The sequence below is a fragment of the Eschrichtius robustus genome, chromosome 13 (genome assembly GCF_028021215.1).
Source record: "Eschrichtius robustus isolate mEscRob2 chromosome 13, mEscRob2.pri, whole genome shotgun sequence".
In the NCBI taxonomy this organism is placed as follows: Eukaryota; Metazoa; Chordata; class Mammalia; order Artiodactyla; family Eschrichtiidae; genus Eschrichtius; species Eschrichtius robustus.
In genome coordinates this window covers 68,579,778-68,599,837 of record NC_090836.1, presented here as the reverse complement: position 1 = coordinate 68,599,837, position 20,060 = coordinate 68,579,778, and the positions used below count along the sequence as shown (strand labels likewise).

Sequence of the window (20,060 nt, the reverse complement as noted above, 5' to 3'; positions counted from 1 at the left end):
GCCTAAGAGACCTCACTTTGACATCTCACAAGTTACCTCAAACTTTGTTTCCAAAACCCAGTTCTTTATTTTACCCCATCCTAATCCCAAATCTGGTTCTTCTGAAGATTCCCCCCTTTTCTGTAAATAGCAACACCATTCTTCTAGTTGAAGACCAAAATTCTTAAAGTCATGCTTGAGTCTATGCTTTTGGTCACATATCACGTCTAATCCATTGAAAGAATATGACCAATTCTCACAAGCTTCACTGCTAACACCCTGGTCCAAGCCAGCATTATCATCCACCTGGATTATTTAAAAGCCTCTACAACTCATCTTTTTAATTTTATCCTTTACTACTACAGTCTGGCTTTTACAAGAAAGCAGAGGAATGCGTTGAAAATGTGAGATCATGCCACTCCTCTGCTCAGCACCTTCATAGGGTCCCCATCTCACCCAGAGTCAAAGCCAAAGTCCTGCAATGATCTCAAGAACCCGCATCATCTCAAGAACTCATATCATCCTTCCACCTACACCCACTCCCATCTTCTTGCTGTAGCCTATTCAATTCTAGCTACAACGGGTGGCTTTAAAAATCCTACACCCACTTGTGTCTCCCAGTTTTTGATTTTTCTGTTTCCTCTGTCAAGTAAACACATAATTTATGCTTTCATTCTGGGTTTGGCTCAATGTTTTCTTTGCATAATCAATTTCCCTAGTATATGCTTGACCCAAATACTGCATGTGACACCTTATACTGAAAAATTTTTCATTGTCTCTCTGAAATTCAAATTTACCTGGGTAGGTGAAAAATTTGGGAGATGGATGATGGTGAGAGTTGCACAAAAATGTGAATATACTAGTGCCACTGAACTGTACAGTTAAATATGATTAAAATAGTATGTTTTATATTATGACTTTTACCACAATAAACACATTTTTTTAATAAAAAAAAAATAAAGTGCATTCCAAAGGAAAAAAAATTTTAACTGGGTACCCTGTATTTCATCTGGCAATTCTAACTGTGGGGAAGTGGAAAGGAAAAATGGATGCTGAGCAGGTAAGCAAAAATTGTCCACTACAGGTAGTTAAGAAAGGCTTTACACAGACCACCAGGATCATGAGATGAACAGGTTGCCAGCAAATGTTTACAGGTAACTTCCCTGTTCAGAAACCTTTGATGACTCTCTGTCATTCTGTTTAGTACCCAAAGTTCATGCTATTTCATATGAAAAGCTAAGGACATCTTAATGTATGCTGGCCCTCCCTTTCAGGTCTCATATCCTCCCATTTCCCCACAGCACGTCTTTTGCTCTGCACACAGGACTACTCATAATCCCCCTGCAGAGAATGCCTCCCTGCCTTTGCTCATGTTGTTTCCCCTTCCTGGAATAACTACCCCCTCCCTTATTTTACTTGAAATATAATTGCTTACCTTCAAAAACCCAACTCAAAGAGTGTCACAAAAGGTATCTTCTTTCTGCTCCCATAACACAAATATGTAAGCAAAACATAACTCTATGATAATATTTCATTGCAGTACTTAATAACTGTTTGTTTGTGTGTCACTTCTCTGCTTGATGAAAATTTCCTTAATGTCGGGGATGTATCATCATATTTTTTAAAAATCCTAAAACCTAATTTCTTCCATTTGGCACATAGTAGGTGCTCAATAAATAATTATTGATTGAATCAAAATATATAATTAAAACATTTTATCATCTGAGCCTTTATTGCTTTTGAAAACTAGTAATTTAAGTGTATACTTCTACACTTTAAAAGAAAAAAAATTGAAGTCTTTATAAACTTATGTTAAGAAATAACTTCTTGGTATAACACCAAAAGCACATAAAGGAAAAAAATGATAAATTGGACTTCATTAAAATTAAAAACACTTTCAAACAGCGCCATCAGGAAAGTAAAAAAGATAATTGAAATACTGGAAAGAACTATTTGTAAGTCATATATCTGACAAAGGACTTGTATACAAAATATATATAAGTAATTCTTATACCTCAATAATAAAAGACAAATAACCCAATTAGTAAATGGGCAAATACTTTGAATGGACATTTCGCCAAAGGAAATACACAAAAGGTCAATAGGCATAAGAAAAGATGCCCAACATAATTAGTCATTAGGAATTGCAAATCAAAACCACAAGGAGATTTCACTTCATACCCACAAGGATGACTATAATAAAAAGACAAGTTTTGGTGAGGATGTGGGGTATTGGAACTCTCGTGATTGCTGGTGGGAATGTAAAATGGGGCAACCACTTTGGGAAATATTTCTTCGAAATGTTAAACATAGAATTATCATATGATCCAGCAATTCTTCTCCTAGGAATCTCTTAGGAGTTCCACAAGAACTGAAAACGTATGTCCACACAAAGGCTTGTACACAAATGTTCACAGGAGCATTATTCACAATAGTCAAAAGGTGGAAACCATTGAAATGTCTATTAACTGATGAATATATAAATTACATGTAGAATATTCACATGGTAAAATACTATTCAGCAATAAAAGATGTGAAATACTGATAATATGCCACAACATGAATGACTCTCAGAAACATTATGTTCAGTGAATAAAGCCAATCACAAAAGACTATTCTGTGATTCCATTTATGTGAAAGGTACATAATATGCAAATCTATATTGAAAGAAAGTAGATTAGTGGCTGCCTGGAGCTGGGGATGGGCGTCTGCTGTTAGGGGACTGCTAATGGGTATGAGGTTTCTATTAGAGGTAATGAGAATATTCTCAAATTAGATTACATGGATAGTTGCACAACTCTTTAAGTATTCTAAACACCGTTGACATTTACACTTGAAATGGGTGAACTTTATGGTATGTAAATTAGATCTCGATAAAGCTATTTAAAATAAGCATTGGGTTTTCCTTTAATTCACTCATTTGCCCTTTATGTTAAAGTGCCACAATTTATTTTAAAGGTAGACCAAGATAATAATGATTTGGAACAAAGTTATATATTCTTTTTCTAATGTATACACCACAGGTTTAAGATGACCTTTCCACTCCGAAATTATGAAAACATATATTAAGCTCAGCACAAAATATATTTAAGGTGATTTGAACAGATGAAATATTACACATTTTTAAACATATAATGTCAATAAGCACTTCAGAGAAAAATTGACTGTTCAAAAATTTTCCATGGGTAGTACTAAATTCCAGAGTAGCATAAAGACTATGCAGTACACATCTGTTACTTAAAGAAATTGAAGAGGTTAACATTTTGAAAGTGTTTTATTTTCGTTGTCTGATTACTGTTTATATTTACTTAAATTTCTCTTACCTTGAGCCCATTAAAAAATTTGCAACTTTTAGACAAGATTTTAATGGACTTCAGGTGCACAGATTTGGAAAAATCATTTTTCTAATTAGAAAATTAACATCATTCAGTTGCACTGAACAAATATTTGTAGAATTTATACACGTGTGTGTGTGTGTGTGTGTGTGTGTGTGTACTGTTGTATGTATATTCATATAGCTATACACACACACACTACATTCTTGTTACTTGTCAATACCATCCAGCATGTGTTATTTTATCGTTTTGATTTTTATGTTCTGATTAAAAGTAATATGGTAGGGGGCTTCCCTGGTGGTGCAGTGGTTGAGAATCCGCCTGCCAATGCAGGGGACATGGGTTTGAGCCCTGGTCTGGGAAGATCCCACATGCCATGGAGCAACTAAGCCCATGCGCCACAACTACTGAGCCTGTGCTCTAGAGCCCGTGAGCCACAACTACTGAGCCCACGTGCCGCAACTACGGAAGCTTACGCGCCTACAGCCCGTGCTCCACAACGAGAGAAGCCACTGCAATGAGAAGCCCACGCACTGCAACGAAGAGTAGCCCCCGCTGTCCTCAACTAGAGAAAGCCCATGCGCAGCAACAAACACCCAACACAGCCAAAAATAAATAAATAAAATAAATAAATTTATATATAAAAAAAAAAAAGTAATATGGTAAAGGGTAAATGAAATGACCTGGGAATTCGAGTTCTGCATTTTAATTCAAATCAACTTCGTGTAATTACCTAAGTCTCAGTTTCTCCAAAGTTCTTAAGGACTCAAATCTTAAATGTAATTTTTCAACGACATAAAACATTTTTCACTGCAAAAATGTATTTTCTAATGATTTTTTTAGTTTCTAAAAATTGCCATTTTTTAGTTGACTAGAGGAAATTCTCAATGTGAGGAGGCAGAAATTCTATTAAAGCTTAAGGTTGCCTCATTACTTGTAAGTGGTGTACAGAGTTTGAAGATATTTGCTATTATTACAGAAATCCTGTAATATCATACCTTAGTTATCCCAAATTTGGACATAATTGATTGGCAATTCACTCTAGCCTTTCTCCCTAAACCAGTTCTCAATTGCTGTCTAATGAATATAAAAAGGCTTTTCCCAGTTCAATGTACAGATAATGGTATCTTATATAAATGTCACTATCAATGTTTTTGGGTTTTGTGTTCATAAAAACTGTCTGAAATGTTGGTTTTTTATTAGCTTCACAATAATACTGCTCTGCATTGTATGTGGTGTTGCACGCCCCAACGGAGGGGTTTAACTTTGGAAAGGCAGTTCCCTTTCACTAAGAGCAATTGCTAGGCATGTTCTCAGCTCTCATCCCTCTGCAAGCAATCAATCTCAGCAGCAAGGGGAATCAAGACTCTGAAGGAGCAACTGGTCAACTGATCTTTGATCCTCTCCAACATCTCTTACACCTTTTACTAGATAATAAGAAGTTTGGCATCTGCAATACAAAAGTTCAGTAATATTTTCGAAGTACTAACTCTGCAGATCCAACTGGTATCTTAAGATACTATCTTTAAGACTGACTCTATCTTTCTCTGCCCTTTTAATTTTGATTTGTCCAACTGTTTCTCCACGTGTTAGGTAACTGGACTTACCAATACCTCTTGCCATTCGTTTGCTTTCCCATTCTCTCTATTTTATCTTTCTCACTGCTTTTGTGATGCTTTCTATGCTCCTCCTTTTATCCTACAGTCAGTTTTGTCTAATATGATATTTGCATTCCAAAATATCATGAGTTATGCAAAATTGCAAAATAAAAAACACAGGGCTTATGGGGGAAAGGGGTTTGCAGTACAACACTAAAACCTTTATCAATGACTTTTAAAAGAAATAGAATACTATTTCTAGTATTTCTAATACTAAAAATAGTAGCACAGTTTTACACATGTTAAATGGTTAAGGATTGCATAACTGCTGTGATAAATTTAACTCTTTACTTTGAAAAAGGTCTGAAGTTTGCTGATCACAGTGGGTGTCAGAAGGGTTATAGCTGTGAGCTATTGTGAAGTGGTGGAAGGAGGAGTATCTAAAATCAGACAGGTGTAACACAGATATGGATGGGCTGACTCAAAGCGCTTGATGAAGTGTAAGGTTGATGTTAGATGTTTGAGGAAAGTGCATGTGTGCATTTTGTATATTCCTACACTGATTGATTCAGCTATGTCTGGTTTTCTGTGTTTAGCCAGTGATTATCAGGAATGAGATTGTACATAAGAAAACACAAAAGTTACATTATGTTCAAATTGTTTCTTAATGTATCTATCATGCTAGAATGAATTCATATTTTCCAAACAAGCATTCTAGCAGAATTGATAGTACTTTTTTTGCTTTTTCTCAGTACTTTCCTATTTCTAGGTTATTGTGATCTTTTTCTCTTAGCACTTACTTCTCCCTAGTTCCTGCACTGTCTTTACCACAAAATTTCTCCAATGCAGCTAGGCTGTAGGTCATCATTCTGAAGACATGGGTTACCCTGGTTTCCAGGCAGCCCCTTCAAAAAGAGGAAAAATCAGTCTCAAAGTATTTAAACTCTTCAGCCCCTTTCCTGTGGATTGTGTGCACTCATGACTTTTATGTTGATAGCAATATAGAAAGCAAGACTTTTCTGTGCTATACCTTTGTTCCAGCTAGGTCAGATTCACAGCAGGAATAACTTTCTTTAAAAGAAAAGTGTAAGTTTTCTTTTACTGAGAGACATTGAAAATAACACTTGCAAATTCACAAAGGATCTTGAATAAAAATAGAAAATATTACATAGTTTCTGTGCCCTTATTTATTATTTAATAATAATATGCTGTGTTACATAAATATATTATTTATTTATAATAAATTTTATATGTAATTGATTAAATATAGCTGCCACTTATTGAATGTTTATGATATATCCATGTTTTGTGCTAAACTGTGTATAATGTAGCATATATAATAGCTTCCAGTTCAAATGCATCTATTAACCTATTTGAAAATTACTGATCTACCTTTATATTTTAATGTCAATTAAGAGTTTTCTCAGAAACTTAGTTTCCCTCCAAAGCTAGTTCTGTTAGAGTTCTTATTTCTCAGTATGAAATCTTTATGTCTCATATCTTTAAGTTCATGAATTTTAAATTAAAGATGAAGAAAATTCTAAGTGCAGTTTCTTTCTCTTTTCCTGCAGCGTTTGTCCAATGGTTCTATAGATTCAACTGATGAAACAAGTCAAATAGTTGAACTACAAGAATTGCTTGAAAAACAAAACTACGAAATGGCCCAAATGAAAGAACGTTTAGCAGCCCTTTCTTCCCGAGTGGGAGAGGTGGAACAGGAAGCAGAGACAGCAAGAAAGGATCTCATTAAAACAGAAGAAATGAACACTAAGTATCAAAGGGACATCAGGGAGGTAAGTGATTCACAACACTTTCAGTCTTTGCTTCCTGAATGCTGTCTCTGAGCTGTTTTTCCATAATTTCCCCTAATAGCATATACTCTTTACCTTTTCTCAAAAGACGGTAAATCAGTATGCATTATGTTAGTTATGAAACTTGTTCACTAAGGCAAAAATAGTTTACTTCATCACCCCTTTAAATATGTATGGAAAGAAAATGTTGGTATCAAATCTCAGAAGTAATAAAAACTACAGGTTTTTAAATGAATTTTTAAATGTTTTAAGCTGTTAACTTTAAATAACCCTAGATTCGGGTACGAATAATGAATTGCTATACTCTTAGCAGATGGGAATACTCAAAGACATTACTTTAAAAATATCCCTCTTATTTTGGTTTTCTGTCTGTGAATGTGAAAGTACATGTGTGAAAGTGGGAACCTTTCTTTCTCTATATGTTCAGTTCTTACTAAATATCACTTCATCTATTTGAAAAAGTGAGTAAAGTTATGACAAAAATTACAAGGAGATGTCTTATTTGTGATATTGCCGAATCATCTTACCAGCTAAGGTGAAAAGTTTAGAATCTTTTCACTGTTATCACTCTATTTAATTAAAAAGAAAATTATCTATATTTATGAAAATTTTATTTTGTGACTTTTTGCCTTTTCCATTTTTACATGTTCTTTTAAATCATTTTATTTTCTTTTATCTTTTGTACATCATTAACTAGCTGTTATTGGAGTTGACTCTATGTATCCAATTCTTTTCTTCCCATTCTCCTTTGAGCCCATTTTATCATACTTTTGCCTCCACGGTCCCATCAAAACTGTTCTTATCCAGTTTGACCTCCATGTTGCTGAATCCAGGAGACACTCTTCTCAGTCCTTTGAAGCACTTGATCTAATTACCACTTCCTGATGTATTTCTTCAGTTGCTAATAGCACACTACACTGTTCCTGATTTTCCTTCATTTTTACTTGCTACCCCCATCTCAGGCTCCTTTACTGGCTCTACTTCTCATCCCCAACCGTGGAATGCCTTCCCTCCTTAATTTGCCTTAACTCCCCTGGTAAATTCATGCCGTTTCATGGCTCCAAAAACTACCCATGGTCTTATGATTCCCAATTTATATCTCCACCTTATCCATCTCTCCTGATTTCCAGATGCCTGTATCTAGATCTCTAACGGGTGTCTCAAAATTAACATTCTCAAGACTGTTTTCCTGATATTCCCCCCAAGAAGCCAGACTTACTTGCAGTCTTACATATCTCAGCTGATGGCAACTCCATTATTGGTGCTCAGACCAAAAACCTTGGAACTGTCCTTGGTACCTCTCTTTCACTCACACACGGCATTTGCTTCATCCGTAAATCTTATTACTTCCAACTTCAAAATATCTCCGTCCTGTGACCTCTTCACACACTCTTCATGGCTCTGCCTTATTTCACACAACCACCATCTCCCATTGGATTATTCTAAGAGTCTATACTCAACACAGCAGCCTCAGTAACCTGTTGCAGTATAAGTCAGCTCAAATCACTTTCTCCTTAAAACTCTTCAATGGCTACCTATTCTACTTACAGTAAAATCAAAGTCCTTGCAGTGGTCAACAACCATGTACAATCTCTACTCCCACCCTCTGGCCTCTGGGAACTCATCTACTACTCTTGCACTTTAATCCACTCAGTTCAGTTACTGTGGCCTCTTAAGCAAGCCAGATCTATTCTGTTGCATTTTCTTTTCCTTCTGCCTTTTACTCAAATGTCTTAGTGAAGTGTTCCCTAACCATGGTATTTACACGTATACACGCTCCTTCTTCTTTCATTTTTTAAAAACCTCACAGAATTACTGCCATCTGACACAGTACGTACTTTGCTGATTTACTTGTTTGTCATATGCTTCCCTCTCCACTGTATATAAAGATTCATAAGAGCTGGGGTTTTTTGTTTTGTCTAGTTTTGTTCACTGCTCTATTTTAATCACGTACACAACTACTGAGTATAGAGTAGGCACTCAAAAGCTCTTGTTGAAAGGATGGATATTTATGGGTGTTAGGTGTAAACATCAAAAGGCATGGATGAAATCAGAATATGTCCCCAAACAATGCCTCCTGTCTCAGAGTAAGGTAGATGATCCATGAAGTGGTTGTGTCGCCACACAGATAATGATACACCTTTTTATGATGTTAACAGTTCAGGAATGCATCTCTCATCTTCACTCCTCCCACAACCCAAACTCAGAGAATTTATAAAGTAGATGAAGTTTAACCCCTCTTCTATATTACTGTTAAGGAACACTAAGATTTTTGACTAGTAAACCACCAGGGCCATTTCTTGAGCTTTTGCTCATTTTCTATTTCTTCATTCTCTTAGTCCCACAGATTTAGCTGTTTTTCTTTCACTTAACACTCACCTATTCTATTAATGCTTGTTTAATCCAGTGTCATTTGCAGGTAGAACCCAGTATCTCCAGCTCTCCCTTTCTTATGACCTAAGTAAAAATAACCCTTTGATTCTAATAGTCTTTGGATGTAGGTGACAAAAAGCTAAGTCAGATTTAAAATGTCAATCATCTATATGATGCCAATTTTTTTTTTTTTTAATTAGGAATACCTTCTCATAGGTAAGGTGTTCTGCTTTCACCAGGAATTCTTTTTTTCTTTTCAATTTATTTATTTATTTGTTTTTATTTTTGGCTGCGTTGGGTCTTCGTTGCTGTGCGTGGGCTTTCTCTAGTTGCGGTGAGCGGGGGCTACTCTTCGTTGTGGTGCGCGGGCTTCTCATTGCGGTGGCTTCTCTTGTTGTGGAGCACGGGCTCTAGGCACGCGGGCTTCAGTAGTTGCGGCTCGCAGGCTCTAGAGTGCAGACTCAGTAGTTGTGGCGCACGAGCTTAGTTGCTCCACAGCATGTGGGATCTTCCCGGACCAGGGATGGAACCTGTGTCCCCTGCATTGGCAGGTGGATTCTTAACCACTGCGCCACCAGAGAAGCCCCTCACCAGGCCCTCACCAGGCCCCTCTTTTACAATATAACTACTCTTATCAGCTCTATAAGTTCTGGGTAGTTATATCTTAGAAGAGTTTCACGAGAAAGGAATATTTCTCATCATTCATCTTTGCAGGGGCTTGCAAACACAAATGTTTTCAAAGCCAGGCAAACAATATAAATGTGTGAAGTGCCAGGTGCAACAGTAGGAAGTGATAGGGTTAATGAGACCTGGACAGGAGCCTGTACTCTGTCTGCCTTTCTAGATGCATCGTGTGTGTGTGTGAGTGTGTGTGTGTGTGTGTGTGTGTGTGTGTATTAAGCACACTGTGAAGGCCAAATAAAATATTTCCCATAAGATTCAGGATGCAGGCCATGGGACCCTGGTTTATATTTAATTTCTTTAATTCCTTCTGTCCTTTAGGGAAGGTACTTGTAATTGTCCCATTTTTCTCAGGTGATGTAAAGTAACTTTTCCAAGGCCTATCCATTATTCTCCCCAACACACCACCTTCCCCACCCCCCAGCACCAGGAAGACTGGAGGACTACCCCAGCTTCAAAATCTGTGCTTCTTCCACTATGAGCAGCTTCCAAAATCAACAAGATGCAATCATTTACTCAGTGATAGCAACTATCATAAAAAATGCAGCTGCACTGTAACTGCTTCCTAAATAATCAGTCTTTTGATCTTTTCAATAAGCAAGAAAATGTAAAAATCACATACTTTAAAAAGGTATCACATAACACTGAAAACTCCAGACTTCGCTTTTATGTATTCTTGAGCTGTGGTCACAACAAAGTCTACTAGATTGCATGATTTTAAGTAGAAAAAACAAACAAGGTGATTCTCCTTGCTACCCCTATAGCACTGCTAACACAGTATGATTTATATATGATATAAGCAATAACTATTTGTTGAATTAATTAGGAAAAAAATAGAGAATAGGAAAAAACTGACCATATAATTAAAAACTGAAATGCATTTTGCTGTGCATGTGCATAGTCTAATATATCTGAAACAAATTGTGTAAGTATATTTCATTAATGGTTTCAGAATATATTTTTGCAATTATTCTTTGTCAAGAAATAAATCTATTCAAAATTTACTTTTTTTTTTTTTTTAAGCCAGGGTGATGATTACATCTGTTTAATTTCTTGTATGTTTACACAGTTTACTTTTGTTTGAAGTTTTGTCTTAAGCGCTCCTTAAATTGACTGTGACTTCTTGGAGTTAGGGTTAAAGCTTGGCACAGTACCCAGACTAGAAAATATAGTCAGTCTCATTACGGAGGCTTAGTTTACCTCTCCACTCTTTTTTTTTTTTAACTGGGGTATAGTTGTTTTACAATGGTGTGTTAGTTTCTGCTGTACAAGAAGTGAAACAGCTATATGTATACACATATCCCCTCCCTCTTGGACCTCCCCCCCATCCCACCCTCTAGGTAACCACAGGGCACCGAGCTGAGCTCCCTGTGCTATATGGCAGGTTCCCACTAGCTGTCTGTTTTACACATGGTAGTGTATATATGTCAATCCCAATCTCCCAATTCATCCGACCCCCCTTCTCCCCTGCCCCATGTCCACACGTCTGTTCTCCACGTCTGCATCTCTATTCCTGCCCTGCAAATAGGTTCATCTGTACCATTTTTCTAGATTCCACATATATGCGTTAATATACGATATTTGTTCCACTCTAATCAAGAAGGCTACTAATCGGGTATTTGGATACTAATATCTCATTAAATATATTGATATGCAAAGAGTTAGAATTTTCTGTGAAGTATTTCAGTTATATTTTGTTTTGTGAATAAAAACAGCTTATCACTCCAACTTCTTATTCTTAAACATTCTTTGAATGTTCACTATGTGATTATATGAGTGAATACATATCAATTTTGTCTTTTCTATTATCTGAAACATGGAGTTATATTTTTCACTTTACTAGCTCTAAGTTACTATAGAATTATATTTATTTGATATAATGAAATCCAGTTTTAACATAAACTTCAAGTTAAGAGAAAATTAATCCTTTACACAGTTTTTCGCCTTTTTTTAGGCAGCAGTTTTCAGGAAATAGAGAAAGCTTTCTTTTTTAAAATTTCCAAGTAACACACAGCGAAAAGATACTTCTCCAACTTGTAAATTCAAATTTTATTTTTGGCAACACAGCCTGCAGTTATAAATTGAATCTCCCATATGAATCACTGAATTAAAAATGAAATACCAAAGTCACATCCAACGACTCCTATATGTAATATATGCCATAGTCAAATCAGCTAATTATAGGCATAATAGTAAGAAAAAATAATACATAAATAATAATAAAAAGCTATTATTTATTTAGTGTGTATTGTACATGGTAATAAAAATGAATAATGATAAAAAAAGGAGCTAGAATTTACTGAGTGTATATTGTACATAAGACATCATGCAAAGCACTTAAAATATATCACAACAATGTCATGTATTAACATCCCAAACAAAAACCGAAAAAAAAGAAAAAAGAAAAAGGATGAAGTTTAGAAAAGCTAAGCAGTGTTTACCCATAACAGGGTTAATAAGTATCAAAAACTAGGATTTAAAGCAAGTATGTACTACTTCGTGCTCATGTTCTAAAGAAACATGTGTATGCCTTTAACTGAATTTATGGCTATTATAATTTTGTAAGACGTTTATATATGTAGGCTAAATTTAGAATTTTTTCTTGGGCTACAAAATTGACATAACATTCCCAGAGTTCTGTATGAAAATGAAATTAACAATACAGAATTAACAATTGTAAGCAGCACTCTGAAGGAATAGTCTAAGATTGAAAACTCTACCCTCATTGGACTAAAAAATATAGGAAACATAAAAAGTCAAAATCTTAAGCAGAAGCTTTTTAAATAGTAGCTTTTATTTGGATGGCTAAAATCTAGGGATGCATATATAATGTTGAAAAAAATTAGTTTGGATAATTTTTGCCAAATTGATGGATTAATTGTTTCATACATTTGAACATTAATATTAACATAATTAACCAAGTAGTCTTTAGTTTGGTCTTGAAGTTCAGCAAGACTAAGGTAGTCAAAAAGTCAACAAAACCTCATTCCAGGTAGAAATGTCGCAGAGTGTGTTAGTTTCCTAGGGCTGCCATAACAAATTACAATAAAAGGGACGGCTTAAAACAACAGTAATTTATTCTCTCATAGTTCTGGAGACTATAAGTCCAAAATCAAGGTATCAACAGAGCCATACAGTATTCCCTCTGAAGGCTCTGGTGAAGTATTCTTCATTGCGCCTTCTAGCTTCTGGTGGTTGCTAGCAATCCTTGGTGTTCTTGGCTGGTGGCAGTATAAAGATAATCTCTGTCTCCCTTTTCACATTGCATTTTTCTCTGTATATCTCTGTCCCCAAATCTTCCTTTCCCTGTAAGAGCACCAGTCACTGGATTTAAGGCCCACCCTATCCTGTATGATCTCATCTTAACTTGATTACATCTGTAAAACCTTATTTACAGATGATATCATGTTCCCAAGTCCTAAGTGAACATGAATTTTTCACTATTCATCTCAGTACATAGAGATATTGTACATAAAGAAAGTGTCAAGACATTAAGCTATGTATTTGCAAGGCTTTGTAGCTCAGATTTTAAATTGAAGATGGAGGGGAACATACAAAGGTATTGTCAAGAAGCAAGTCGGTCAGCAGGTTGGGAATAAGTAAGCAGGAAAAAAGACTAATGGCAAGATGACAGATTAGGCTATTAAGTGGGAGTTAGGGTAGAGGAATTTTCAAGGATGATCCTAAATTTCTGTGCAGCACCGTGTCATTCCCTAGTCAAATAATACAAGGTAGGGGAAGGCAGGGAGACTAAGGACAACATGATGAGTTTCTTTGTAGAATATGACTTTTTAATTAATTTTAATTTTTTATATACACATAACTTTCAAAGTCAAATACTATCAAGAGAATACAAATCTAAACACACATGTGCACAAAACACATACATATACACAAAGCCACCACCTACCTCCCATCTCACTTCCCTGAAATTCTTAATTTCAACCCTTTTAGCCATTACTTCTGGTATTTTCTCTTATTTAAACTTATCCTATGTCTTGCTATTATATTATATGAGGATTTTAACTCTCTTATTCTTTCCCGTCCTTTCTCTTACACCCATCCTTCCACTATAATCATCTCAAAATCACATTCAGTTTTGCCATTATTATGACTATGTAAATAGTTCCACAAATGATCCAAGTAGTCATTTTCAATGATAATATTTCCTTTTGTACAGCTTTCTGTTTTTCTAAGATTTTATTAATTACCTGATAAATAAATTTGCTTATTTTTAAATGGTAAGTCTTCCCACCCACTCCAACAGTTTGGTTTCATAATTTCAATTCAGATTATGGACAATGGTCATGCAGATAATTTATCATTCTTATTTTTATTTTCTTTGAATCATCTCTGTTTCCTCTGCTCTCCACCTCTGATCTGTATCAAATTTTTTATAAGCCTGTTTCATTCTTCTAGCTATTGTTATGGGATTTACCTCTACTAGCACCTTGAAAATTCAGGAGAAAAAGTGACCAAGATCCCTGAAGTAGAAAAGGCATAAAACCCAGAATACAGATAATGACTGAACTTTGAGGGGAGGTGGAACACCTGTTCTAAACTGGAAGATAGAGGTTAAGGATTTGTGTGGATGTAGTTAAATTTCCAGATGGTGGTGAGGGAAGATAAGGAAGCTGAAGGACTGTCCATTTAAGGGCTTCTATTTCTTTTGGAAAATTAGAAGGGAATTTAGCTGTTCTGTGCATGTGGCAGGATTGACTCTGGATCTTGTAGGAGAGTAGCAAAGAGACTGCTTAGGAACAAGTGGTCAAAGAAACCTGGATGGTAATAAATGGAAAACACCACCATCTCCTCCATGTCAGGCTCCTTATGCAAAGGAGCTTCCCAAATTATCAGAAAACCACACCAGGCCCAAGATGCTCACTTCTGCAGCTGATTTTTCCCAATATCTCAAAAAAGTAGGTTATCTACCTACTAATAAATTCCCATGTAAGCTACTAGGAAGATAAAATCATTTCCATGTTATCTATGAATTATATGGTTTAAAATTTTTGCTTAATACAATAGTTAATATTATATTAATAATATAATATTTAAAATTATCGCTTCATTTGCACCAATAACTGATTTTCCCCTAGAGATTTATGTTCATTGAGTTCTCTAAATTCTTTTTAATTGGAATATATCATATTCCAATTAAACAAGGGAAATGGTTAAGTTCCAAAGTAAATTCGTCAATTCATTTGTGAGTGTGATTCAAATTTACTTTTTTTTTCATTTTTGCCTTCTCTTTTAACCACTGAGCTATTCTTACTTATACATGACAATAAGGATACTGATGATATTTATTATCCTTCTTTGAAAATCCCTTTGCAATTTGGAACTATAGCCACCATTTTACCAATTTTATGGTTTGCAACTCTTCCCATAATTATACTTATTTCTACTGTGTAATGAACTAATTTTTCTTCTACTTCTTTTCTAAGAATACCAATTCTACAGTAGGGAGTTTTAAAATGTACTCCATTGCATTCTCAGAGAGAGAAAGCTTTTTGCTAACCCAAGACGTAAGAAGAATTCTGACAGATAAGTTGAGAAAACTCACATGAAATCTTGCATCCCCTTAATGAAAAGAAAGAAATGAATATTTACCTCAAGAAAGCAATAGTTTCTTTTATATCTCACTATTTAATTTAAATAATAAGACAATATATAAACTAAGAATCTGATTTTTTTAATTATTTTAATTGTAGGCCATGGCACAGAAGGAAGATATGGAAGAAAGAATCACGACCCTTGAGAAGCGTTACCTCAGTGCTCAGAGAGAATCTACCTCCATACATGACATGAATGACAAACTAGAAAATGAGTTAGCAAATAAAGAGGCCATCCTACGGCAGGTTCAGTATCTCTATCTTGGTTCTGTTCTGGTCTGTGTGTGTTCTCACCATTCTCACAAAACATGGAGTAAATAAAATATGGTATTCCTTGGTAATCAATCATTCTCTAAAATTTATAACCAAGCTAACTAAACAGATGTGATTTTTAGTGTGTAATCTAGAAATCTGTCTTAATAATAATAAAAATAATGACTAATATTTACTTTGGATCTAGACATGAACCAGAAACTGTGCTAAACAGTTTACATGTATAACCTCACTTAAATCCAACCACCACCTGTAAGTACAATTATTATACTGTAAAGTATAATAATTATTATACAATTATTATACTGAGGAGTAAAGTAAGTACAATTATTATACTGAGGAAACTAAGGTTCAGAGACATGAATGCTCTCCTAAGGTCACACATATGGTAATTGCAGAGTCAATAATGGAAAACTAGGTCTATTCGGCTCTAGAGAAGGAGTGGGCAAACTATGGCCCATGTGCCAAAACTATGGCTCTGTTTTTTTTGTTTGTTTGTTTGTTTGTTTTAATTAATTAATTAATTTATTTATTTATGGCTGTGTTGGGTTTTCGTTTCTGTGCGCGGGCTTTCTCTAGTTGTGGCAAGCGGGGGCCACTCTTCATTGCGGTGCGCAGGCTTCTCTTTGTCCTGGCTTCTCTTGTTGCGGAGCACAGGCTCTAGACGCGCAGGCTCAGTAGTTGTGCCTCACGGGCTTAGTTGCTCCGCGGCATGTGGGATCTTCCCAGACCAGGGCTCAAACCCGTGTCCCCTGCATTGGCAGGCAGATTCTTAACCACTGCGCCACCAGGGAAGCCCTATGGCTCTGTTTTATAAATAAAGTTTTATTGAAACATAGCATACCCATTCATTTAATCATTGTCTATGACTGCTTTTGTGCTACAGCAGTAAAATTGAATAGTTGGAACAGAGACTTTATTACCATCTGGCCTTCACAGGAAAAGTCTGCCAACTTCATCTCTAGAGCCTGGACTCTCAATCATTATGCTACATTCCCTCTCCTACTCCAGCTAATGTTACGATTCTCAGTATGTTGCGATTACGGTGTATCTGAAGTCTTAGTACTAAGTTGTATTCCATTTGTCCAAGTTAATACTCACTATTAACTTCTTTTCTTTTTGCTGCCGTCAGTAAAAGGTTTTCTTTTTTTAATGTGCTGAATTTATTAAGGAATAGGGATAAGTAATATATGAAAACATGAGAACAATAATCTCTTTGCACAGTAGGTATGGTAGTAGTAGCTTATTTTAACTCTAGAAGAGTGGCTTGAAGCCCACAGCCCCTGGTGACTGGTGTTTGCTATCCTAACTGTGACAATTTTAAGTGTCTCTTTTTTCGTCCCCATTTCAGATGGAAGAGAAGAACAGACAGTTACAAGAGCGTCTTGAGCTAGCTGAGCAAAAATTGCAGCAAACTATGAGAAAAGCTGAGACCTTACCTGAAGTAGAGGCTGAACTGGCTCAGAGAATTGCAGCCCTGACAAAGGTACTGCAATAAAACAATTGGTCAACCTAGATATACTTATAGAAATGACTAGTAATCAAAATGGAATATATAAAGGTTTTCTTTAGGCTTCATGAAGATTAAGTTTATTTAATCTTTACTATATTGGTCTGTTATTTAGATGAATTTTTATGTTACACATATCTTATTTATGTTGAAATGAATGACTGATATATATGATGTGATGATTCCTTTGCCTATTTAAACATTAACAAAAACAAACAAAATATCACGTCCTTAGAGTTAATTTTCCATGGTTATATTTGCACATATGGATATACATAAGACATAATAATTTAGTAAGCTCAACATAAATTGTACAGTATTAGAAATATAGGAAATATCATAAGCAGTTGATTCCTTTCTGACTATGGTATGAAAAAATTTTGTTAGAAGTTAGACATTAGATTTGTAGAAGTCTAAAGCCATTAAATAGTCAGAAAGTGATTTTAATAGTTGTAATTTTTCTGAACCAATTAAAATCAATAATATTCTGAAGAATGTTCAAAATTAACTGCTGTGTTATGGACATTAGATTCTGCAATTATATGCATATTTTAGAACTTAGCAACCATTATAATGCTAAAACGACTATTCTTACCTTTCACAGTCAAATGGAATGGCATTGCTTGAAAGTCACATGTCACTAGAATAAAAGTACAGATTTTTGTCACTGAAAGCATGTTTGACTTTTAATATCAATTCAAAAATGTACACACATTTTAGATGTTCACACAGTCATTACCATGTGCTGTTTTCCACACCACTGCAGTAAATGGGTCAGATAGATACATGAACTGCAAGTTATAAATTCTGGCATTAGGGATTATCCAAAACAATTGATGCAGCAAAATAAAAGTAGACACATATAGTTACTTTTGGAAAAGTAAATAATTAAAGAGGAATAGTAAACTGATGCCTATTAGTTAAAATAGGGTAGTTAAGCAGGTAGTGAAAAGACAAACAGTTGACAAAGCAGAAAGTATTGGAATAGTTGGTTGTAGAGTATTGGACTAACTAGCTGAATGAAACTTTAGTCTGATTAGGGTGATACAATCTGGATCCTTCCATAGTCACAGACCATGCCATAAACCACTCTGGAAATTTCAGAAATGTGCGATTTCTAAAATAAATATAAACTTATTTAATTTTAGAAATATTATTGAAATTATATAAAAAGTGCAAACATAGTAGTAGTAGTATGCTATTTTTTCTTGCAAACACATTTAAAATTACTATAATATGGATTAAGATATGTATACTTAGGCTTTTCATCTGAGGAATATAAAGAACTTTTATAAAGAGTTATCTTATTGAACTGAACTATTTTAGGGGGGAGTCAGGCAAGTGGCTAAATAATAAAAGTAACTTTTGTAATATTTTAGTGTAAAATAATCATCAATAGTGTCGTAAGTAAAATACAAGGAAGTCTGGAATCTCTCCCTCAAAAACACAATTTAAAATTCAGCAAAAAATTTCCCCAAAGAATAAAGCATAATTTAAAATATAATACTTGACATATGAGGCTTTAAATATTCCTAAGAATCCTTAATTTAGAATGTAAAAAAAAAACTTAAAATAGGTGTCTCATCTGTTTTGCCCTCTATTTTATTTTATTGAGGTCATATTTGATATATATATTCACTTATGCACCCAAAATAATTTCCTCAATTCACTCCTACCTGATAATATATTGCTAAAATTCTACTTCATCTGGAATTAAAAGGGAATAGAAAGGGAATTAAAAGGGAATAGACCCTTTTGATTTCCTCACTTTTCAGCAGTTTTATCTCTCTTAAAAAGTATGAAAATGTTAGAATTCACTCTGCTTGTCCTTTTTACTGCTTTCTCTCCTGACTGGCTCTGTATCAACATTATTTCAGATATACAGTTTTTAGATTATCGCCATATTTAATTCATTATTCACACGCCTCTGGTGCTGAGATTTTATTTTCAGTGTACTCCCTCTGCTTGTAACCCTTTTATAACATTTGAAGATCAGTCTTTCATTTGCTCTCCCAAGTTTTATAGCTAAAATGATTTTTGACCATTTTCTTATCTCTGTTCTCAAGACCTTTAGGGACTGTCTCTAGAACCGGTTTTAGTTATTCATTATTTCAATTCCAATTTGTTTTCAGTATCTTATTATTGACCTCCATAGTGTTTTCTACTTCATAATGTTTTTGACTTCTCACTGATTTATGATTTATGCTTAGTTTAAACCTAGGCTCCCTCTCCTATATTTTGAATGATATTGTTAACAATCCCTCATATATTTTAATTGGCCTATAAGTATTTTTTTTTTACTTTTATTATCTGCCACTATTGTTTTCTTCTCTTTGGCCCTCCTCTCTTTAAATTTGATTGCTTCTCCATTTCCAAATATATTCACATTCTTCTCAAAACTATTTCTGCCTATAAAAGAGAACTGTAAAGTTTTCTTCTAAAACTTTAGCTCATTTGAAAATTGCCTTGTCACATTAAAGAGTGAAACCAAGATAAGCCCTATATCCCATCAAGGAGTCAAAAAATAGCAGATTGTACTTATGTGACTATAGTATTTACACCAGTTGCTTAAATTGCAGTCTTCATAAGGTTAAGGTGAACATAAATCAATAGTGGTTGCAAATTGATCCAGTGTTTGTTTAGAGATGATGTCTGAATTTATTCTTTGGTTGATAAGAGTATCTTTTTTTCTGCCAGTGTGGTGTGTGTGTGTGTGTTTGTGTAAAAATAGGTAGCTAAAGCTCATTTAAGGCTTTTAGAAAGTCAGAAGTATTGAATAATGGCTAGGGATAAAATTAAAAATTTGGCTTTGGTGAGTGTATATACAATTAAATAACAAACATTTTGGGATCCCAGTCTTATGATTTATGATGTTTACTTCTTTA

At 34.8% G+C, this 20,060-nt stretch overlaps 1 protein-coding gene across 2 annotated transcripts in view; it reads left to right on the top strand.

The window, feature by feature from the left end:
- Positions 1-20,060, top strand: part of PPFIA2 (PTPRF interacting protein alpha 2) — a 470,795-nt gene that overhangs the window by 351,512 nt on the left and 99,223 nt on the right. For both annotated transcript variants that reach the window (XM_068559618.1, XM_068559619.1), the window contains exons 8-10: positions 6,484-6,705; positions 15,492-15,638; positions 17,017-17,151. In XM_068559618.1, coding sequence (XP_068415719.1) covers positions 6,484-6,705; positions 15,492-15,638; positions 17,017-17,151 — 504 coding nt within the window. The remainder of the gene's footprint in view (positions 1-6,483; positions 6,706-15,491; positions 15,639-17,016; positions 17,152-20,060) is intronic.